Raw genomic sequence first — 23184 nt, forward strand, 5'->3', positions numbered from 1 at the left:
TTAGTCCGAGTCATATATTTATATTTAAACAAAGCGATTAAACCCTCTCTATCGTCTCTCTCTTACAAGTTACAAAACGTTGGTAGTGCAGTGGGTATATCGACTACTTCTTATCCATCCAAAACCAAAACCAAAACCCATCCTCTGTTTCAGTAAACCCTAATTCGTCGGTCGCCGCAACTGTTCAATCTCTTCCAATGGCATCCACGTACGCCGGCATGTCGTCCGCGGCGTCACTGGCTGCCCCGAGCAAGCTGTCGTCATCGTCGTCGATTTCGTCGTGCTCTTTCGTGAGACGCCACAACGTCCTCAAGAAGACGCCTTGCCCCAGGATATCCGCCATGGCCAAGGAGTTGCATTTCAACAAGGACGGCTCCGCCATCAAGAAGCTCCAGGTCACTTTCCTTTCCTCTTCTCTGCTCTATTGTTGTTGCTACTCGATTAATTAACCTTTCTCTCTCTTCAGACCGGTGTGAACAAGCTGGCGGATCTAGTGGGTGTGACTCTGGGCCCCAAAGGCAGGAACGTCGTTCTGGAGAGCAAGTACGGGTCCCCCAAAATCGTCAACGACGGTGTCACTGTCGCCAAGGAGGTATGAAGCCTTACTAAGCAGCCAAGGAGAGATTAGTGGTTAATTACTTTTGTATTCAAGGTTGAGCTGGAGGACCCGGTTGAGAACATCGGAGCGAAGCTAGTGAGGCAAGCCGCGGCAAAGACCAACGATCTGGCGGGCGACGGCACAACCACGTCCGTGGTGCTGGCGCAGGGTCTGATTGCGGAGGGAGTCAAGGTGGTTGCCGCCGGAGCCAACCCGGTGTTGATCACTCGCGGCATCGAGAAGACCACAAAGGCCTTGGTGGCCGAGCTCAAGCTCATGTCCAAAGAGGTGCTCTTTCTCTCTTGTTGATGACGTGGCGTTGGTGTGCCCCTTCTTACACATGCGTGCGTTGCAGGTGGAGGACAGCGAGCTGTCTGACGTGGCGGCGGTGAGCGCTGGGAACAACCCGGAAGTGGGGAACATGATAGCGGAGGCGATGAGCCGCGTGGGGCGCAAGGGAGTGGTGACTCTGGAGGAGGGCAAGAGCGCTGAGAACAGCCTTTACGTGGTCGAGGGCATGCAGTTCGACCGCGGCTACATCTCCCCCTACTTTGTCACCGACAGCGAGAAGATGTCCGTCGAGTACGAGAACTGCAAGGTAACTAATAAACTCATTCACTGGACTGTATTTGATTGATTGATTTATTGATTGTAACACTGACACACTCTCTGTCTGTCTCTGTGTGTAGCTGCTTCTTGTTGACAAGAAGGTGACAAACGCGAGGGACCTGATCAACATCCTGGAGGATGCGATCAGGGGTGGGTACCCGATCTTGATCGTGGCAGAGGACATCGAGCAGGAGGCACTGGCGACCCTGGTGGTGAACAAGCTGAGAGGGGCTCTGAAGATCGCGGCCTTGAAGGCTCCCGGGTTCGGAGAGCGCAAGAGCCAGTACTTGGACGACATTGCCATCCTCACCGGAGGGACCGTGATCAGGGAGGAAGTGGGGCTGACTCTGGACAAAGTAGGGAAGGAGGTTCTGGGCCACGCCTCCAAGGTGGTGCTCACCAAGGACACCACCACCATAGTCGGCGATGGAAGCACCCAGGACGCCGTCACCAAGAGAGTCGCTCAGATTAGAAACCTCATCGAGGTACCATTGCTTTCTTGCTTTCTTCTACTGTGTTTGTGTTTGTGTTTGTGTTTCTTTTCTCTCACAACACACTGCTTCTTCCTAAATGTGTTCCAGGTTGCAGAGCAAGACTACGAGAAGGAGAAACTGAACGAGAGAATTGCAAAATTGTCAGGTGGGGTTGCCGTGATCCAGGTAAGCATACAGAATGATCGAGTGAATGAATGAGTGAATGAGAGCCTACTTACTAATTAGTGGATGATGGTTGGTGATGTGGTTGCAAGGTTGGAGCACAAACTGAGACAGAGCTCAAGGAGAAGAAGTTGAGAGTTGAGGACGCCCTGAATGCAACAAAGGTAGAGTCTTTGAAACAAACTGTCCATTGATTTGTGTGTAGATATGGAATGAGAATTGATTGAATGGAATGGAATGGAATGGGGACAGGCTGCTGTGGAAGAAGGCATAGTGGTGGGGGGAGGATGCACGCTGCTGAGGCTGGCAGCAAAGGTGGATGCCATCCGAGCCACTCTCCTCAACGACGAGGAAAAGGTCAGCAATCTCTATCCATCGATATATATATACACATACTTATGAATAATCATGCATGCACTGTTTGTTCGTTGGTAATGGTATTGGTATTGGTATTGGTATTGACGCTATCTCTCAGGTGGGAGCTGATATTGTGAAAAGGGCTCTGAGCTACCCCTTGAAGTTGATTGCCAAGAATGCTGGGGTGAACGGAAGCGTTGTCAGCGAGAAGGTTCTGTCCAGCGACAACCCCAAATACGGATACAATGCCGCCACCGGCAAATACGAGGACTTGATGGCAGCCGGAATCATCGACCCAACCAAGGTAGGTCATCTGAAAGAGATCTCTTGTGTTGTGTGTATATGTGTTTGATCTTTCATGACTGTGGTTCAGGTGGTGCGGTGTTGCCTAGAACACGCGTCTTCCGTGGCAAAGACGTTTTTGATGTCCGACTGTGTGGTGGTTGAGATCAAAGAGCCCGAACCCGCCCCCGCCGCCAACCCCATGGACAACTCAGGTAACGAACACCCTAGCTGACGCACTTTCAATCCCCAATCAACCACGCACTCTTAAGCTGCTTAACATGATTTTTTTTTCGTTTTTGTTTTTCAGGGTATGGATACTGATGAATGAGGATGTTAGACGGGAGACAAGCAAGGAATAATGATTTACTATTTGTGTGGTGCTTTATATTTTTGTATACAAAGCAAAGGGATAAGAATTTGGTGTTATGAGAGAGTGTAGTTTAGCATCTTCCATTGCCGGCATAAGTTGTAGCGTCTTGTTTTTTAAATCCAAACATTTACATTGGTAGTTTATTCTTCTTCCAACCAAAAGTTAAAACCTGGTTCGTTTGTGTGATATGAACCAGTAACCGTGAGCGAGTATGGGGTGTTTTTGTGGAACCAAACTGTCATCTCGTCACTCTCTTCAACAAAAAAATCAGTGGTTCGAAAGGGTACAAATCCAATAATTACTTGCAACCAACAAATTTCCGTTTGGACGGAGATTGAATACAACCACCATTTGTTTTTCTCATTTAATTTTGCCATCGCGCATGCAGATGCAGTGGTGTGGTAAGCTTATGGGGGAATCAGTGCCTTCCATTCCATCATGGTAAATGGTAAACGGTGAACCTAAGAAATGGCAATAAATGAGTTTAGTCATAATATAACCAATTACTTGATTAATTTGGCCATCGGCTTCAAATTCGGACCCTTTCCAACTTCCATTTCACTATTCTGGTCCCACAACCATAACCCTTCTTCAATTCCAATAAAACGCTTATATTTTATTTTCCTACTTATACTTATTCACTGCTTGCTTATCCCTACAATATTGCCAACCTCATTATTCTCTAAAATAAAACAAAATAAAAACAATGCTGGTTCCTTAGTAATAGGACATTAGCCACGCAACAAAAAGACTTAGCTAACCCTCTTCAGCTCCTGATAAATTACCATCGCAATGCATTTATTTTCAAAGATGCGATATAAAGGAAACCCCTGATTTTGCGTGGGTTCAAAACAGAAAATAGCCAAGTCGTTGGCTATTTCATATATATTCGGTTTTAGCATAAATATAATATCAGATCGAAAAGAGAGAGAGAGAAAGAAAGATCGTGTAGGTCATCATGAAAATGCCATGTAAATAGGGATACGATTATCATATAGTTTCATCCCATAGCGAATAATCCTTTTTATTTAATATACATTTTGTAAGCAAGTGTCTTGCCACATAAGTTTTCTTCTAACTACGTTTAATACTATTATTAATATAATAAGGAAAAAGTGCATGTGTGAGATTATTATGGTATTCACATACACATACATATACATACACGGCATTTAATGTGAGAGCCATTTATATAAACTTTCCATTTCCATGCATGTAAATGTAAAGAAACCAAAAAGACCATTTCATTTCGAGTAGTAGAGTAGTAGTGGTTTGGTGTTGCGGATTGTTTGGTGTGTTCTGTTTCTTTTCTCTTTCTTTTATAAATCTGTTTTTTTTTTGTTTTTATTTTTTTATTGGTTGCCATTGAAAACCACTTCTTCTTCTTCACGCCGCCTCACTGCCTCACTAGTCATCACCATCATCTTCATCTGACTCTGATTTCCTTATATGTTATTTTTCCCAAAACACCCTTTTCAAAAACATAAAAGCTTTTCTGCTTTTGATTGATCATCCATGGCTCTTCTCTGCTGCTGACTCCTGACTCGCCTCTTCTTCGTTCGGTATATGTCTCGTTCGCATTGTTGTCTCTGTGTTTGGTGATCGTCAATTGGGTTATGTCACCGTCGCTCTGGTTTCTAGACACGACTAATCGATTTTTTTTTTTTTTCATATATATATGTATATATTGGGAAATTGGTTTTTGCACGATCCCATTATCAAAGATCCTTTCTTTTCACTTGTTTGGCCGTGGAAATCGAGGAAAGACGTGGCATTTACATTGTTTGACGATCGTACCTACCATCGCCATATTTGTTTTTCGTTTCTGTAAACCGGGCTTTTGGGCATTGATCGCCTTTATATTTTGGAATATTTTATTTTATTATACTGATTTTGATTATTGCTCAGATGCCATCGATGCTTTTTGTTTCCATGTTTATTTTGTTTATGTTGACATTCATGTATTAGCTGACACACTTGTTTATTGGAACCAGCTACATTGTTTTATTATTTTTTTTTTAAATTGTACTGTGTTGATGAGTTTTTTTAAGTGATCAGTGATCCAAATGACTGTAACTGGATTAATTTCTGGGTTCGGTTCACAGTTCTCGATCACTGCAATGAAGTTTTTTTGTTAACCAGATTAACTGTTATTTTTTTTATCCTAACTCATGGTTTTTGGTTCATCGCAGAGTTGTACTTTGTATTGGTGGTCATTCTAAATGGAAGGTAGGGGAAATGAAGCAGGGTATGACGAGCTTGAAGAACTGCTGTGCGAGATACCGAATGTGACTGCCCCGAATCCAAGTTTTGGTGGATCTGTTATGAAGAGAGCGTTTGATGATCAAACCTTAGACCTCGCATCTGCATTTTCGGAGATGAGCTTAATAAAGAAGCAAACTTTCTCAGACGTGAATGCGCCGATGATGGCCGTTCCCTCTTTCCAAACTCCGACCAATGTGCCTTACGGATTCTACGGTGCTGGCCAAGAAGCTGCTCCGACCTTGTCGCGATTCACAAACAGCCATTCTGTGAGACGCCAAGTTCCGAACTACTCTTATGTCTCGAACATGACCGTGATGTCCGATCAACAACAAATGTTGCAGCAACATCGGGTTCAGCATCAGATTGGTTGGAGGAACATGAACATGGACATGGACATGGACAAGGAACGGCTTTACCAGATGCAACTTCGGATGGAAAGTGGCAACAACAGGTTTCTGAGTCTGAACACGGCCAGGCAACACGAGCACTTTAAGCAAGAACCCTTTTGGAATGCCTATGCGATGCCCAAATCTCCGAATCAATCTGAAACGCTAGCTTGGAACAGAATGGGAAGACAAAACTACCCGGAGAGGGTTTTTGGTAGATCGCACGGGATGAACGTGGTGTCCAATGCGAGATCGTGGGACCCGACTTTCGAAACATGCGCTGACCTGAAAACCTTGCCTCTGATTAGATATAACTCTCTGAATGAAGTGAGTGGCAGGATTTATCTCATGGCTAGAGACCAATACGGTTGCCGCTTCTTGCAAAGAAAGTTTTCCGAAGGAACTCGGGAAGAAGTGGACATGATTTTCTCGGAGATCGCTGATCACATTGTGGATCTGATGACCGACCCTTTTGGGAACTACCTTGTCCAGAAGCTGCTTGAAGTGTGCAATGAGGATCAGCTCATGAGTATACTCCATCTGATCACCAGAATCCGCGGTGAACTCGTCAGAGTCTCGTGTGACATGCACGGGTTTGTCTCTCTCTCTCTCTCTCTCTCGCCCCCATAAACCCATTCTTCTTGTCTAAAAATTCTTTGGACCGCAGGACTCGAGCTGTACAAAAGATCATTGAAACTCTGAAGACAGAAGAGCAGTTTGCGATGGTAGTTTCGTCGCTGAAGCAAAATGTGGTGGCTTTGATGAAAAACATGAACGGAAATCATGTCGCTCAAAAGTGCTTACAGCATTTGATGCCCGAATACTGTGACGTGAGAGATCGTACCTCCTTATTTAACACATGGTTTTATTTGTGGCTAAGTGAGATGAGTGTGAATGCAGTTCCTTTTTGAAGCGGCGAGTAGGAACTGTGTTGAGCTTGCGACAGACCGCCACGGCTGTTGTGTGCTTCAGAAATGCCTCGGCCACGCTGACGGCGACCAAAGAAACCGACTGATCTGCGAGATTGCTGCAAATGCCCTATTCCTCGCCCAAGACCCCTTTGGGTACGTCTCTCTCTCTCTCTCTCTCTCTCTCTCTCTCTCTCTCTCTCTCTCTCTCTCAGCTGAGGTTGGTTTGATGGAACAGGAACTATGTGGTGCAATATGTGTTTGATCTGAAGCTGACGTGGGCGACGGACAAGGTGCTGGACAAGTTGGAAGGAAGCTTCGGCGAGCTGGCGGTGCAGAAGCACAGCAGCAACGTGGTCGAGCGGTGCCTGAAATGCGCCACCGAAGAGCGCCGAAACCGCATCGTCGACGAGCTCGTCCGCAACCCGCGCCTCGACCAGATCATGCAGGACCCTTTTGGAAACTATGTCACTCAGGCCGCGCTCGACAAGTCAAAGGTCGCTCCTTCTCTTCAGTTGCTTCGTCTGCAAGCAACAACTAACAATGCCTTTGTGATTGATGCAGGGAAGTGTGTACGCTAAGCTTGTGGACGCCATAAAGCCCTATGTTTCCGTGCTTCGCACCAGTCCGTATGGCAAGAAAGTTCTCACCCGCCTCACCTCCAATAAATAATTCGTATGGACTCGCGCCCATAAATTAACTCTTACCATATTATTCCATTTTTGGTACGCGTAACCAACTTGTTCTTCCTCTATTTTCTTGGTCAGGTTAAATGGTTTAAGAGAATCCTGTAAAATGTGTAGAGCTTTTCAAGCGTAGATACAGAAGCCGGGATGTTGAACTTTTCTTTCTTTGTGTTCCGATATGTTATGATTGGCATTGAATCTGGACCTTCGAAGACCAAATACTGGATGCCAAATACTGGATGCTGTGTTTGTAGATAGGTCCGGTATTTTTGCATAGCTAGTAGTAAGTAATAAAAGAAGAGGAATGTGAAGTTTGAGGTTTGTAGTTTTTGGAGTGAATTAGTAAAATTACTAGTAGTTGTATCAACTGATTTCAGCTAAGTAAAGGTTATGTTTATTTATGTGATGATCTATATGACTCTAATCTCAATTATTATACATGTTTGTAAGAGTCCTTCTGATCTCAAGAAGAAGAAAATGTTGTTAAAGAAAGTGATTCTCGATTGAACAATTCATCCGAGCCTAGGAATTTGCAAGCAAAACACATAACCCTTTTGTTGGTCTACATTTCAAATGTGAGCGTGAGTGTGGCTGCAAAGCAGCAATGGAATCTGGTCTCGGATGTGAAAACGACATGTCAATCATGAGATGACACAGATGCAACTCGTATTCATCTCCTCCGCTCCATACTTGCCATCTTCCATTTCACTGTTCCAACACACATGACCAACTTTCATCAACAAGAAGAGAAAACAAAACTGCTTATCCACATATCATTCAAGTCTCTATCACTAACTTCCTTGGGATGATCCTCTGTCATTTTTTCTTTCTTGGTATATAGTTCAAATGTCACTCAATTATTGTCATATCAGATCTATAAAACAATGTTCCTGCTTCTCTCTAGTCTACACCATGTAGTGTAAGTCTCAATATATTTGCGATTCAATTTAAATATTTGGAGAGAGAGAGAGAGAGAGAGAGCGTACCAGGATTCAAATTCTCTGATCTCCACAAGTTGCTTTCCTAAGACGTCCATCCATTGGACCCTCTTCTTCTTATTTTTTCCGGCGTTGGGCTTCTTGAGATTGCTTTTAAGGCAAACCTCCGGTGATGGTGATTGTGATTGAAATTGATGTGGATCATCAAAGATCTCGTCTTTATCATCATCGGGAACGGAAACAAGTTGGTTGTCCAATTTCAAAGGCCGAGTTGTGTAAATATGCGGAGATGGTTTACAAAAGCAAATGAAAGGACAGTGAATTTTGCAAAACATCAATATCTTCTCCGACTCTCCACCACCTCCACTAACCATTACTTTAACTCCAAATCATATCTTTGTCAAAACACATACACACGATCAAACTTTTCTGTCAATTTCTCACAAACTTGAAATCTTTCAAATGAAAGATAGTTGACCCCCCGGGGAAAGAAAGTTTATATTTTTAAACGTGTGAAGTGTGGATTCGGAGATGAAGAATAATGGGTACCTCTAAAACGAACCTACGACTTTCCAGAAAACAAAATATATGCTTATCAATGCTTTGCATAAGAGCAGAGGGGAAAAAAAAACCCCTGGCACAAAAACAAATTGCCTTTGGAATGATGAAATGACAATCATACCCTCTTCTTCGTCTCAGGTGGAGCTATTGAAACGAAACCAGAAACAAATCTCCAATAATCAGGCAATTATTTGAGATTTGGTCCGAAGAAGAAGAAGAAGAGACAGAAAGGTTTCAGGCTTGAGAGAGACAACTAATTTGGAAAGGCTAAACTAACTGTCACGATAATCTATCTTTAACTGTTTTTATATTTTTTTTTTACTTCCTCTTATTCCAAACGGGCATGTATATTATATAATCTCATTAAAAAAAAAAAAAATATATATATATATATATATATATATGTCAAATTGCTCAATTAACAACTTTCAAGTTTTAATCTTTTAATTATATAATGCATTGTTTATTCTCTGTCCCCACCAATATACTAAGAAAGTTGAGCTTTCCTTTTCTTAATCATTAAAGATCACAAACTACAAGGTTAATCTTGAATATAATATATGAAGGGGAAAGATGATTGACTAGTTGAGGAATTAGTTTAGTATATAAATAAAGAAATAAATAATAATAATAATAAAGCGTTGGTGTTGTGAGGGTTTCATCTTCCATGGCATTGATATTTAAGAAAGTGGATTACGTGGACCTTTATTCACACATTTCCAATTCACCACAAATAAAGTCCCAAATATTTTCATCTGCCTTCTTTTTGCGTTTAAAAATATTAGATGATCTAATCAAACTGTCGGTAAGAATGTTTTTTGTTTTATTTCATCGGCTTCTATTTTTTTTAGAGCTAAAAAATAAAATAGCTTGCTTTCTGTTATGTCCTGGCATATCAGCCCTTATTTTTAGGATATTGATCTCCTAAGCTTTTCTTTCTTTTTTTAATTAGTTAAGATTAAGAAAGAGAAATGAGAGATTTTGTATTCAATTTTTAAGCATAATTTTAATCCAACGATTAACAGTTGACTATTTTGCTAACAGATTATTTTCAATTTGGAACACGCAACGAAGATATTTGCGGCAACCTGAGCATTTAATGGTTGACAATATTTGGATGGATATCTTTCAACGTTAGTGGTGGACGGCCATAAGAGCTTCCATTATATTTTTGTTTATATATACACACACACATATACATATACTATAAATTGTTACACGTGCAAAGCACACGTGCTTTGCATTATCATTAATTTTTAGTATAAATTATGAAAAGTTTTTTTTTTTTTTTGAGCAAATTGTTTTGTGACTACTCTAATTCTTCTCTTCATTTTTGGGATGAGAATGCTTACCAACTGAACTGAGTTAGCTCCTCTTGTCATATGATTTTTTTTTAAACGTTATTTCAATGCATTATGAGATTTATGTATTAAATAGTTTACGGAAAAATGTATCTATATATGATCTTTTCTAAAAAGTATTTAAAGATTCATACTTTCTTTAGTAAATAACAAGAATACATTCAAAATCAAAGTGATCAAAGATGCTAAAACTTAATTTCATAGTATTTTAATTTTTCATTTAGCGTTTTTAAGAAAGGTTATCTATGGTTTTCATTCAATAATTTAATAGTGGTCTGATTCATCACTAATATTTCTTTCGGATAAATAATAAATAATGTAATATTAAACTTGTCTTTTATTCTTATTTTTAAATGAATCTTTGATACTTAAATTATGTCTATTGTAATTTTTAGGTTTACATGCAAAATCATATTCGATTTATTTTTCATAAATCAAATAGAACACCTAAGGTTATGAATAGCATATCTGTTGAAACAAAATTTAATATGTAAATAAAATAAAATCTATGAATGAGTTGAAATAGGAAAAGTTGTTTAAGTCTACCATTATTTTACCAGGGTCAACATTATTTGCATAATTTTTAGTTATAATGTATAGTAAGGATATATAAATTTAAAATCTAAATTAGGACTTTCTCTGAAGTTGAGTTGCGTTGCGTTGCATTGCATGTGAGGGAGAGTTTAAGAAAAGCAACTATCGGATTCCTTGACATTGCAATGCTTTAATGGACAAAATCCCTTTTCTTAATTATGCCTACTTCTCTTCTTAAGCTACTTTGCTTGAACAACATAATATAACGGAAAAAGGAAGGGTGGCTTCAAAGGCCTCGACTTTTAGTTGTCCACTTTTCAAAATTTTATTTGTCTTGAGAGAAAAGATTAGGCAAAGTATATTATAGAGAGCACACGCAAGGGAGTTTTGATTGAAAGTTGAAACCAAATGAAAGAGCAAGACACATTGTTGCTGGTGGAAGAACATGTGTATTTTATGGTGGGACCAGGCAAAGAAAAACCGTGGCATGTGATATGATATCATGTTTAAAAAATGTGGAATGTGTATTTTACTTTTCAGCTCTGTCTTCCATTATCATCAGAAACAATCTTGGCAATCAAATCAACTAATTCATATCCAACTATTCCAAACAATAGTCTCATTGTGAATGCAAAGTCATTGAGCAACCACAAGTGAAGTCACTACACAGCCTCTTTGGTCATTTATTTGCAAGTCAATAAATAAACCTCCAAAATTTGATTCTCAAAACTGAATGGTGTGATTGTGAGTGACTAGTCTTGATTCCTGGGGACTGGGAAAGCAATGACGTCTCGGATGCTGGGGGAGTCTGTTAAGAGCATCACTAGTCTGTCGATTCCGAGCCCCTGAAAGTCAACAACAACGACATATCAGAGTCAGAGTCAGCTAGTTATCAATGCGTTTAAATAGAGCATACCATTCCCGAAGCCGGAGGCATTCCATACTCCAACGCTGTTAGGAAGTCTTCGTCAACGCTCACATCGTACGACTCATCTTCATCCTTCTCTTCTTCTGCCTCGGCTCTCTTTGCATTGTGCTGCCTCGCTTGTTCTTCCAACCGCCCTCTCTGCCACATCATCACATTCACATTCACATTCACACTCTCATTCAAATCATCATTGTCAAAGCTTGCGTTACCTGATCCACCGGATCAGTCAACTCCGAGAAAGCGTTGGCCAGCTCACGACCGCATACGAAAAGTTCAAACCGCTCCGTTAGCCCTGCACCACTGCCATCCATACACACATTTCATATTTTTCCCCAAAGTGCTCTCATTTCCAGATGGGGATTTCAATACCTGCGGTGACGCTTTGCTAGAGGAGATATCTCAATTGGATAATCCAACACAAATGTAGGTTGAACAAGCGTCGACTCCACTACAATCTCAAAAACCTATTCACATTTACATGACACCTAGTTTTCAAACAAACAAAACTTTGTATCTCTACTCATCGGATGGATATTTGGAAGTAATAGACTAACCTCATTGAGGAGGTGGCCGACAGACGGGCATGACCCAATGGCAGCTTTTTCTTGTTTCTCAAGCTTCCCCAAGGTCCTCAAAGTCACTTCTTTTGCACTTTCAAGGTTACTTTCGAATTCATGGAAATCGATTCCAGTGGCTTCTTTAACAAGATTGTGCATGGTTTCCCTCCTCCATGGTCGCTCGAGCTTTATCTCTTCTCCCTACATACATACATAATATCTCACCCGGCTATATCTTGCAAAGAATCTCTATACAATAAAGAAGAGGTCGCAACGTTACCTGGTAAGTAACTGTGAGCTTCCCATGGACAGCAAGTGCGCAGCGAGTTACTATTTCCTCGGCCATGTTGATCATGCTTTCGTAGTCTGAATACGCTTCATACATCTAAACACCAAACTAAGACTCTCGCGATCAGAGTGTTGTTCACATTTACCCTTGAGCTTATCGAACAACAGGAAATACCAAACTTGCTAAAGAGAAGGGAATATTTGGGATAAGTGTACCTCTATCGTGGTGAATTCTGGATTATGACGATTGGAGATGCCTTCATTTCTGAATATCCGACCAATCTCGTAAACTTTTTCAAATCCCCCAACCTGTCATTCAGGCACATGGGTTAACACTGAGCTTGAAGGAGTATTTAAGAATTGGATGACTAATGGACGGTCTCAAGCAACGAAAGAAGGTATGATTACGATCATCCTCTTTAAGTGAAGCTCAGTGGCTATCCTCAGATAAAGATCTCTTCCGAGGGAGTTGTGATAAGTCACAAATGGCCTTGCTTCTGCTCCACCAGCTGCTCCCTGCAGAACTGGTGTTTCGACTTCAAGGAAATCAAACGACTCGACCGTTCGGCGTAACTCTGACACAATCTGATCCCCAAAAATGCACAAGCACTCACTCACTAGCCTCATTTTGCAACAAAACAAAACAAAACAATGTAAATGTAGTACCTTTGCCCTCTTGCGGAACACATCAGCTACCTCGGGGTTCGAAATCATATCTAAGTACCTTCACATACCACAAGTATGCAAACCTCTGTTATTTCAAATCTACCTCTAGGTTCAGTGATTTAAGAGAGTGTTCTCACCGCTGCCTATAACGCTTATCCAGATGGGTGAGACCATGAAATTTGTCTGGCAGTGGCAGTAAAGATTTGGTAAGGACAGTAAAAGAGTTGACATACACAGAGAGCTCCCCTGAACAAGGAATAAACAAACATCAAGTGAATACGACACGATGGAATATGAAAGAAGAAGAAGAAGAGGTGGTATTGCCTTTCTCAGTGCGCTTGATGGTTCCAGTTGCACCGAGGATGTCGCCGATGTCAACGAGAGTCTTGAGCTGCTCAAACTGATCGTTGACCAGTGTGCCCTTTTCACAATAAAGCTGCATTATTCCAACCCAAAGAGAGTGAGCACTGCAATTGCATGGCAAGAGAGGCAAAGAGGGAGGGTCGAACCTGGATGGTTCCGGAATGGTCTCTGAGGGTGAAGAAAGCAAGCTTGCCAAAGGCGCGGCGAGCCACGATTCTTCCGGAAACGGACACGTCATCGCTCCTTTGCTCTCCGCTGTCGAGAGTGGCGTAGATTTCTTGGAGCTGCTTCGCACAGTGGCTGCGCTCCCATGTATAGCCGTACGGCTCCACGCCCTTGCTCCTCCACTCCTCTATCTGCCATTAATCAATGTAATCCTAATCATAATCCTAATCTTAATCCTAATCCTAATCTCACAACAACAAAGAAAACACCAACCTTTTGCAACCGAAGAGCGCGGATGGCTTCCGTGCTGCTCGAACTCGAAGCCGACGCCGACGAAGACCGCCGGTTGCGACTGACCGGATTGGCAGAGGAACAGCACCGAATCAATCCACGAGACCGTCTTACAGAATGATACGACGACGAACAAGGCTTCGTGATGCTCAAATTGAAGAGCCGCTTCAATGGCCATGCCTTCACTGCCTCCATTCTTCTCCTTTTCCTTTACGTGACCGATTATCGCAAGTGTTATCTACAAATGACAAATCTCTAAATTATCGATTCTCATAAGCTCTATTAGTGTTTGGTTGGAGTCGGAGGTAACACATTGTAATCAAATTTTTAGGAATGTAAGATTAGTTTTGAAATTTAATATTTTAAATACATTTATAGAAATGGTAATATTATATTATTGTGTTTGTTTTGACAACGCAATGTAATATTTAATAAATAAATTTAAAAAAATACATCTTTATGATACACTAAATCTGTTCAAAATAAAAAATACTTTCAAAACATGTTCAAAATTAAGGTTTAAAATTTCGAGGTTCTCGTCCAAAATTCGAGTTCATGAGGGGTCTCGACACGGCTCCATGTAAAATTAGCAGTTTCCTTAAGAATCGTGGTAAACCAGACGAGAAGCGGTACGGTTCTCGGTTCGAAGATTTCGGCTCAGTCACATGCTTAAATTCCAAAAATTCGTGATTTTTTACCAAAACTCGCCTCTAAAGAGCATATGCAAATCGATAAATTCAATTTTTCTTTCCGATGCCACTCAGTCTGTTCGTCACTATTTATCGTTTCTTCTCGAGGAATCTCGTGACTTCCCAGCGTCAAGATGTAGAAATCTTTCCATATTCCGACGAGATTCGCGTGTGAACTTTTTATTTTTTATAAAAAAAAAAAAATTGTCTGTAAAAAGTGGTGGAATAGCAGGAGAAGAGAGGGAGAGATGGTGAGATTATGGTTGTGTTTGACTTGCATGTTTATAGGTTTTCTAAAAGCTCAACAATTTTTAAGTGTTTGGTGAAAATAGTTTTTAGTAAAAGTTGAAAAGTGTTTTTTGCAAAATATAGAAGAATATGGAAAAGCTAAATTTTCATAGCTTAAAAAAATCAGTTATTTTCAAAAGCAAAATCTAAAAGCGTTTTTTTTTTCAAACAAAGTTATGCAAATTATGTGTTAAAGATGATAGGATTTTGTTGATTTAAAGTATTAATGGACCTGTAATATGGGCTAAATTAATTGGCTTTATTGATGAGACTTCACTTAGAGGGAATTCTTGTAGTATATATCGACATAGCATTATTTATTTATTTATGTTTTTACACTTTCTTATTCAAATAATTTAGGGCATATTCCTAATCGATTATTTACACTTTCAAATAATATATAAGACAATACAGCTACACTAAAAATAATTTAGGGCATATTCCTAATCGATTATCCCAAGTGGTCGCCGCCGCAAGCCGGTAAACTAAAATTGAACGTCAGTGCAACCACCGTTGGCGTCTCCGTCACAGGCTTTGGCGGCATCATTCGTGACCATCGGGGCGGCGTCTCAGGTGCTTTCTGCAGCCATCAACAGGGAAGCCTTGACCCTCTTGCCGCAGACGCACTCTCTTTGAGAGAAGGCCTTCTCTTCGCCAAAACCCATAACCTCACTATCGATGTGGTTGAGTGCGCCAGCAGACCCCTGATTCGAGCTCTCACCGCAAGAGATCCCCCTCTCGTCTTAGAACCTATTGTCGCAGATATCCGTGTTCTCCTTGCCGAGGTCAACGCCAGCTTACCTACTTTTATTCATAGTGATTGTAATAAGCCGCTGTTTGTTGGCTTTCTGAGTGTCCGCCTTGTATCGAACATGTCATAGCAACCGATTTGGTTGACTAATTTATAAAATGGCACACCCTTTATCAAAAAAAAAAAAAATAATACCAATAATTAAAATATGAAAAAAATGTTATATATATAATCATTTAAGATTTAACACTTATATTGTTTTAAAGCACAAATTGTTCAACTTTTTTTTCTTTACTTAGTATTATTAATATTTAACACTAAAAAATATTAATGAATGACAAATTCAATTAAGTATTAATATTTTTAGTTTACCTTAATATTATTAATATATATATATATATATATACATATATAACTCTGAGTCTCTGACTGAAATATAAACAGGTACAAAGTACAAACTACAAATACAATTCTAATCTGACATCATAAAAAAAAATAATAACATTTGTTTTGTCCTACGCATCATTGCCATCATCTCCATAAAAAAGAAAAGATCAGTGGCTGCATGCCAACCAACCAACCCTTCATCTTCTTCTCGCGGTTCCCCAAAAATAATACAATATATCTCTTCTTCATTTAAGTTATCCTTGACCACTTTATTTCTTCTCGGAGTTTCAAAAGTTTTTTCCCTGCAAGACACGACCGAGGTTGGCGGTTTGTTTCTCGTCTGGTTTTTCACGTGTGTTTCCATAAGCATAAAATATGTTTTGTCGTCTGTGTGTAGATATGAGCGAAGAAGACGGAGCGGAGTTGTGGAAGAAGAAGAAGATGGAGACTCTTCGGGTGATGGAGACCAAGATCGCGGAGGGTGTAGTCGGCGAAACCATTCTGGATGACCTAGAAACTGTCGAAAGCCTTTCAGGGTACGCCACGCCGGAGTCTATTGTGCCTGCTTATTCCGCGGTGGCCGTGGAATGCACGGCGGCGATTCTCTTGGGAGGAGGCGGGTCTCCGGGCGCGAGTCACGAGAAGTGCGTGGATCGAATCTGGCGGCAGAGGATCGGACGGTTGGTTGAAGGAGAGCGCAGCAAGATGGTGAGCGCAGAGCTGAAGAAGTGGCGCCAAAAGATGGAGCTGAGCTTGCTCGAACACGAACACGGCATTAATGGCGGTGTCTGCGCTGAGCTCTGCGCTTCCAACACCAGGAACCACGCCCTCCGCCTGCTTCACGCTTATCTCAAGGATGAGATGAAAAAGGAACATCTCAACAACACTCCCAACAGAAAGCGCAAAACTCGACACCTTGTGTCGCTCAGAAGAAAGACCAGAAGATGGTCTTCAGGGGAAGAGGCCTTTCTCAGGGACGCTGTGGCGAGGTATGTATCTATACATATATAACGCATCTCTGTGTGTGCAAGATATTAATTGATTCTACTTACTTTCCCAATTCAGGTTTGGATCTTCCTCCTGGAAGAACATCTTGGCTATGCATCCTGATAGATTTGTAGGGAGAACTGAGGTTAGCCTATATCCTATTATCATTATATATATTCTGTTTTCCATATCATCTTCTACTAATATATTATAATCATCCCCATCCCCAGGTTGATCTCAAGGATAAGTGGAGAAACATGGCCAAATATACTGCCAACCCTTGACATCGACTGCCCATTGCATAAAGCGGTCGCAGTCTGTTTTGTACATTACTATTTTGCGAATCTAAATTCTCATCCTCATCTTTTGTTCAAGGATCAAGTTAGAATTAATGTCCCCTTTCACTCGGTAATCTTAACACTGCTTGCTTACTAGTATTTAGTAGTAGTACACACTCATAGAGGTGCAACTTTTGTTTTGGATATTGTATCATGTAACCCAATTGTAAAGGCTCAGACTCTGATAAATAGCTATATAGACTGGCAACGCTACTTTTTGTATGATAAATGCTTCCTTGTTTCTTCTACCATGTCCATGTATGTCTTCAGTCTTCCTTTGTACGGTTAAGATTATTGCAAAAGCTAAAACCATTCTTTAAAGACGTGGGGTCCACATTCTTTAAAGCAAGCAATCGAGTAACATCTAAAAATCTCGCCATTCAAAACAAAGTTGCTGGGCACTTACAAATAGCCGGCTTATTCCGCGGAATTCATGCGGCAATTCTCGTCGGTGGAGGCGGCGAGCCGTGTTCGAAACACCAGAACTATGTGGATTTTCTGTTTCACCTATACATGTATGATCAAATGAGTATATAGAGAAAGTCTGTGACGTGAATCATTTTCTTTATATCACTTTATACGATGAATGCCGATACATAGATGTTTGTGTGTGTGTCGGAGTTGTTTTAAGAGTAACAGATAGCTTGGCAACGGTATTTCACCACCTAATTAGATTTTTCACATTTACTTATGTAGAAGAAAAAATGTGTGTAGTCAGTGAGTAGTGGTCAGGATTTGCCGTGAAATTGAAATAATGAATTGAAAATATTCCGACCACAAATAATTGAGTGACAAGGTGGAGTAAGTTTTGTCTTGTGTATATATGGCACAATACGTGGAACAACGGAGTTATTATTGATCTGAGACCACACAATATTAGTAGCAATGAGTGAGGGTGGTGGGTGGGGACAGTTCCAGAATTTAAAATCTGTCTGTTTCAAAGAAGAAGAAGAAGAAGAGTAAAATTGTACGTATTATCCGTGTGCGTGTAGGAGTCACAGAAGATTTGAGTGGCTGAGGATGTAGCAGGGCATGGGAGCTTTTATATCATCATCATCGTCATCATCATCCTCACCCCATTATAGCTATATTTTGATCCAACGAAATGAGTAACAAGCAAGAAGCAGGCAACAACGCTGAGCTGCTCCAGGAGCTGGAGGCGCTGAGCAGCACGCTGTACCAGTCCCACACTCGCCGCACCGCCTCCCTCGCCCTCCCCCGCGACAATGACGTGCCGCCTGTCGCCGCCGCCTCTTCTCGAACGCGTACTCGCCGCCTCTCCCTCTCCCCGTGGCGCTCCCGCCCCAACCAACCACCGCCAACGACGCAGGAGAGCAATCCGGTGGTGGCTGCGGAGGAGAGCGAGAGCAGCAGCAGCCGAGGAGGAGGAGGGTGGAAGAAGTGGAAGGCGGTGCGGGCGCTGTCGCACATAGGGATGCACAAGGTGGGGTGCCTGCTGTCGGTGGAGGTGGTGGCGGTGCACGACCTCCCCCCCACCATGAACGGCCTGCGGCTGTCCGTGTGCGTGCGCAAGAAGGAGTCGCGCGAGGGCGCCGTCCACACCATGCCCTCTCGCGTCTCCCACTCCGCCGCCGACTTCGAGGAGACCCTCTTCCTGCGCTGCCACCTCTACTCCTCCTCCTCCTCCAAGTTCGAGCCGCGCCCCTTCTGGGTCTACGCCTTTGCCGTCGACGCCCCCGACCTCGACTTCGGCCGCTCCCCCATCGACCTCGCCCGCCTCGTCCAAGACTCCGTCCACCGCTCCCAACAAGGTGGGGACCGCGTCCGCACCTGGGACGTCTCCTTCCCCCTCTCCGGCAAGGCCAAGGGCGCCCACCTCCTCCTCAAGCTCGGCTTCCAGATCATGGACAAACACGGGGCCCTCTCCATCTACAACGCTCCCACTACTACCACCAACCTCTCCCCTTCCTTCCCAAGAAAGCACTCCAAGCACTCCTTCAGCGTCCCCAGCCCCAAGCTGTCCAACCGCAATCCCTCCGCTGCCGACCATCACGACATCGACAACTTCAACCTCGACGACAAGCCCCCCCAAGACGACCCACAGGCTCACCAAGACCTCGACCACCTCCCGGACTTCGAGGTCGTAGACAAAGGAGTCGAATTCCAAGACGCCGACGATGACCACAACTCTGCTGCGTCCAAGCCCCATAATAATGCGGTGGCAGCCAAGCAAGAAGAGGAAGAGGACGAGGACAACGAGTCTCTTAAGTCGAGCGGAGAGAAGTCGGTGGTGAAGGAGATCGACAGCGTCCACGTCGCCAGGCTCACTGAGCTCGACTCCATCGCGCAGCAGATCAAGGCTCTCGAGTCTTCCATGACTTTGGGCGGCAAGGACGACGACGACCATGAGCCCGACCAGTCGGCCAAGATTTCCAAGGAAACAAGACATTGGTCGCAGCGGCTGGAGGCGGACGAGGAGAGTGTGACCAAGGAGTTCCTGCAGATGCTGGAGGATGAAGAATTCGTGCTCGCGGGCAACAGCACGGACCACTTTGATGTGGCAACAGAGCTCGGAAACAACAACAACAACAGCGGCGAGGACGAGGAGCACGCAAAGACGTATCTGCCGGACCTCGGGAAGAACCTGGGGTGCGTGGTTCAGACCAGGGACGGGGGTTACCTGGCGTCCATGAACCCCTTCGACACAGAGACGGCGAGGAAGGAGACGCCGAAGCTTGCGATGCAAGTTTCGAAGGCGTACGTAGTGGTCCCGGAGAACGGGGAGAGCGGGTTCGAGGCGCTGCAGTCGATGGCGATGGCGATGCCGGAGATGGAGGAGGTGTCCGGGAAGACGGCGGAGCAGATCGCCTTCGAGGGCATCGCGGCGGCCGTCATCAACGGCAGGAAGAGGGCGGAGGTGGCCAGCTCCAGCGCGGGGCGTGCCATCGCCTCCGCGAAGGCGGCCGCGGCGGCCATGACGTGGGGCCGCAGGGAGAGGGTGGCCACCGGGATATGGAACGTGAGGGAGGGGGCGGTGGGGCCCGGAGAGGTGGTGGCGGCGGCCATGCCGAGGATGGAGGCCATGGCCGTGGAGGGTGTGCGCATCCAGGCGGGCATGGGGGAGGCGGACGCCCCCTTCGAGTTGTCGGCCACGGGTGGGGCGAAGAGGGAGGCGGTGGCCATGGAGGAGTGGGAGATGGGGGAGCGCCAGACGAGGCTCACGGTGGCTGTGGGGATTCAGGTGAGGGATCCTCTTCGCGGGTTTGAGGCGGTGGGAGGACCGATGGTGGGCGTGATCATCGCCGAGGAAGACGGCGAACAAGGGCTGAGAGTGAAGAGCGTTGAGGTGGGAGGGGTGACCAAGAAGAAGAGCAGCAACAAGAGCGCCGAGAAGCAGAGGCTGACCGCAATGCACTGGCTCGTCTCCGCCGCCAAATCCAAGATGACTGCCGCCAGCGCCAGCACCGGGAAACACGACGTGTTGTGGAGTTTGTCGTCTCGGGTGATGGCCGACATGTGGCTCACCACCATCAGGAATCCTGATGTCAAGCTAGCCCCATGATCCTCCTCATATCAATATCTATGTGTGTATATTGATTCCTTATCTTTTCTCTCTATGCTTCTGTTTATTTGTTTGCTTCTTGTATATGATACATATTAGATATATGTGTACAATTGGTTCCCAATAACAACGACTATCCGTGATATTCTCTCTTTTAAAAAAAAAAAAAATTGGGGGAAGAGTCTCTGTTGAATTCTCGATTCAAATGTGGTTTATGAGGTCACTTGCTAGACTATCATCGGCAGTCTATGACTTAATATCTCTGCTTTGCAATGTTGAGCGTACTATTTTCTATATCGATTGAAACTAGGAAGATTGGGATGAGGCTTTCTTTTTTACATATGTATATCAAGAGTTTGTCCTATTGCTGGTTTTGTTTCTATTTTGGTGTTCACTCAAGTTATTCCTCTTATGCAACAAAGAAGAAAGTCATTCAAGGTTCAAATTCAACACATAATATTAAATTGACAGAAGATTATTGGAAAAAAAAAAAAAAAAAACAGGAACATAATAAAACTATCATATCATAATTGTCATGGATGAATGGTTGGGAGAATCCAAATGGGAGGTTGCTTATTCAATTTGCTCAAGTATCGGAAATCTAAACCAAAGTAATATTCAAAGTCGCGATTTTGTAGACTGTAAACACCAATGTCAGTGATCTTCATGCTTCCATCAAAGTTAGCCATGTTAAAGTCTTGAGTGAAATATATGCGATTAGGTGGACAATGGGGAGCGGCGACGCAAATAGAGGAGCTAATACCTAGGAAAAATGAGACGTTGCCCAGATCATGAATCTCGAGCCACGTAGCATGATCCGAGTCCCATATGTAAACCAGAAAGGCAAGCGTGTGCACATCATCGTTCCCTCGAACGACCTGAAACAGTTGCTGTTAGCAAGTGGAATGATTCTAGTCCACGTTGTGTCTTCCCATGGTCTCATAATGGCAAGTTCGCTCATATTGTCGAATACCACGACGACGATGCAGCGGCTGGGATCGGAGATTGGATCGGCTGTGATCAGAGTCGTCTTGACGTGGTAATCGCAAAAGTGAGTGCGCACGTATTCCTCTTCGTCGCAAGGCTCAAAGTCCAAGGGGTAGCCAGCGGGAGGCACAAGCTCGGGGTCGGAGAGATCGACCACATTAGGCGCATATGGCTGGTTTATGTCTCTGCGGAAAATAGGGATCACGAGAGGAAGCGAGATTGCAAAACCATCATTGGAATAAGGTTTGAAGAGCGTGAGCGTGTAGTCCTCCAAATTCTGCATCGATTGCACGTGGCGTCGTACGACACATAAAATCGATGTTGCTGCTCTTCGCTGCGGACTGAAATCAGAAGCTTTGGGGCATCGGATTGGTGGTGCTTAATATTGAATTCATAATCCTTGACCATCGAATTCCATGATCTACAAACCGCACCTACTCTAACTATATCTGCTAATGACTCTGGTCTCTCCCAAACTTTCTCCCACAGGTGTTCTGGTAATTCTGTGAAATAATTCATATATGCTATAGGTCATCATTAAGCAGCGACCAACGGGCAAATCAAAAAACGAAAAAAAAAAAACTAAAGATATAATAATACACACCAACCTGTACTCATCGTCATCGCTCTGAAGATGTGCTCTCAACTTTTCTTTTTCTTTTCTTTTCTTTTTTGCGTGCTCTGATTGTTGAATTTGCATCCGTCGAACTTGTGGTATAAGTTATAACTATAAGCAGCTTGGATTTCCTAATTCGACTCTAATTTGAGCTGGTAATTAGAGAATCGGATAGGCCCACCAAATAAGCCCTTATATTTCCTCACTCAAGTCTGATTAATGAATGGGCTAAGCCCACCAAATAAGCGCTTATGCAAGCCTAATTCTAGTATATCTTCTTTAGCCTAGTTCAGTTGACCATTTTAATTCGATTAAATTTAATTTAGCTTTAATAGCAATAAAAATACTTAATGTTTATCATAAATATTACTTATATACTCATTCTTTTTTTGCGCCGGCAATAATACTTAATGTTATCTTTTAGTTAAGCAGTAGGTACTTCCTTCGTTAACTTGGATGAAAAAACACGTGTTAGCTTTAGATTTAATGGAAAATTAATATTTTTTTTTCTTAAACTTAGTTCAACATTAGTTATATCATTTTATAATACAAAAAAAATTTAAAAAAAATGAATAATATTTTATACCTAATGTTTATCCAAATTTTATTATATTTTTCTTCAAATTAATTATATTTGTTCACAATGAATAGTTATTTTTCTTAAAACTAATAGTAATTATATAATTCTATAATATAAAAATAATTAGTAATAAATATTTTTACAATAATAAAACATTAAATATCGTTTTTTTTATATTCTTACAAAAGAAAGGTCATCTTCACTCGCTTTGTTTTGTTTCAAAACGATTATAATTTTATTGAAATGAAAATATTTTTTTCTTTTAA

The 23184-nt window shown here is 42.7% G+C and overlaps 6 protein-coding genes across 11 annotated transcripts; 4 read left to right on the plus strand and 2 right to left on the minus strand.

The window, feature by feature from the left end:
- The first annotated feature begins 69 nt into the window (after nt 1-69).
- LOC149386871 (chaperonin 60 subunit beta 2, chloroplastic) lies at nt 70-3018 on the plus strand. The gene is made up of 11 exons (XM_089623123.1): nt 70-395; nt 467-592; nt 653-886; nt 954-1196; nt 1288-1692; nt 1789-1866; nt 1956-2027; nt 2116-2220; nt 2339-2524; nt 2594-2717; nt 2813-3018. The coding sequence occupies exons 1-11, from the start codon at nt 198-200 to the stop codon at nt 2824-2826; spliced, it is 1785 nt and encodes a 594-aa protein (XP_089479249.1). The 5' UTR covers nt 70-197; the 3' UTR covers nt 2827-3018.
- A 745-nt stretch (nt 3019-3763) lies between these two features.
- LOC149386872 (pumilio homolog 12-like) lies at nt 3764-7344 on the plus strand. Of its 3 annotated transcripts, none has more exons than XM_089624082.1 (7): nt 3764-3823; nt 5068-6119; nt 6194-6356; nt 6427-6590; nt 6673-6931; nt 6999-7109; nt 7202-7344. In XM_089624082.1, the coding sequence occupies exons 2-6, from the start codon at nt 5098-5100 to the stop codon at nt 7104-7106; spliced, it is 1716 nt and encodes a 571-aa protein (XP_089480208.1). In that variant the 5' UTR covers nt 3764-3823; nt 5068-5097; the 3' UTR covers nt 7107-7109; nt 7202-7344. The 3 variants fall into 3 exon arrangements, with proteins under 3 accessions (XP_089480208.1, XP_089480209.1, XP_089480207.1); XM_089624083.1 differs by lacking the exon at nt 3764-3823 and adding an exon at nt 3826-3846; XM_089624081.1 differs by lacking the exon at nt 3764-3823 and adding an exon at nt 3955-4437.
- A 157-nt stretch (nt 7345-7501) lies between these two features.
- Nucleotides 7502-8673, minus strand: LOC149386873 (uncharacterized). Its single transcript, XM_089624085.1, has 2 exons — nt 8107-8673; nt 7502-7828 (listed from the first exon to the last, which is right to left on the minus strand). Exons 1-2 carry the CDS (start codon nt 8430-8432, stop codon nt 7762-7764), a joined length of 393 nt encoding a protein of 130 aa, XP_089480211.1. The 5' UTR covers nt 8433-8673; the 3' UTR covers nt 7502-7761.
- Nucleotides 8674-11013: 2340 nt separating this feature from the next.
- Nucleotides 11014-14063, minus strand: OVA5 (Lysyl-tRNA synthetase, class II). Of its 3 annotated transcripts, none has more exons than XM_089624522.1 (13): nt 13755-14063; nt 13463-13672; nt 13278-13389; nt 13091-13199; nt 12954-13011; nt 12696-12872; nt 12504-12596; nt 12280-12384; nt 11997-12200; nt 11812-11906; nt 11652-11742; nt 11431-11580; nt 11014-11359 (listed from the first exon to the last, which is right to left on the minus strand). In XM_089624522.1, exons 1-13 carry the CDS (start codon nt 13965-13967, stop codon nt 11267-11269), a joined length of 1710 nt encoding a protein of 569 aa, XP_089480648.1. In that variant the 5' UTR covers nt 13968-14063; the 3' UTR covers nt 11014-11266. The 3 variants fall into 3 exon arrangements, 2 of the variants coding, with proteins under 2 accessions (XP_089480648.1, XP_089480649.1); XM_089624523.1 differs by having other exon boundaries at nt 11015-11359; nt 12954-13003; nt 13755-13948; XR_016300971.1 differs by lacking the exon at nt 11014-11359 and having other exon boundaries at nt 11445-11580; nt 11652-11734.
- Nucleotides 14064-15993: 1930 nt separating this feature from the next.
- LOC149386875 (uncharacterized) lies at nt 15994-17526 on the plus strand. 2 transcript variants are annotated; one of them, XM_089622076.1, is made up of 4 exons: nt 15994-16207; nt 16285-16876; nt 16953-17019; nt 17105-17525. In XM_089622076.1, the coding sequence occupies exons 2-4, from the start codon at nt 16287-16289 to the stop codon at nt 17156-17158; spliced, it is 711 nt and encodes a 236-aa protein (XP_089478202.1). In that variant the 5' UTR covers nt 15994-16207; nt 16285-16286; the 3' UTR covers nt 17159-17525. The 2 variants fall into 2 exon arrangements, with proteins under 2 accessions (XP_089478202.1, XP_089478201.1); XM_089622075.1 differs by lacking the exon at nt 15994-16207 and having other exon boundaries at nt 16254-16876; nt 17105-17526.
- A 533-nt stretch (nt 17527-18059) lies between these two features.
- PMI1 (plastid movement impaired1) lies at nt 18060-21117 on the plus strand. The gene has a single exon (XM_089622074.1). It carries the CDS (start codon nt 18318-18320, stop codon nt 20733-20735), a length of 2418 nt encoding a protein of 805 aa, XP_089478200.1. The 5' UTR covers nt 18060-18317; the 3' UTR covers nt 20736-21117.
- The last annotated feature ends 2067 nt before the right edge of the window (nt 21118-23184 follow it).

Source organism: Urtica dioica, chromosome 8, assembly GCF_054948205.1.
Source record: "Urtica dioica subsp. dioica isolate 48M chromosome 8, U.dioica_male_clone48M_v1_H2, whole genome shotgun sequence".
In the NCBI taxonomy this organism is placed as follows: domain Eukaryota; kingdom Viridiplantae; phylum Streptophyta; class Magnoliopsida; order Rosales; family Urticaceae; genus Urtica; species Urtica dioica.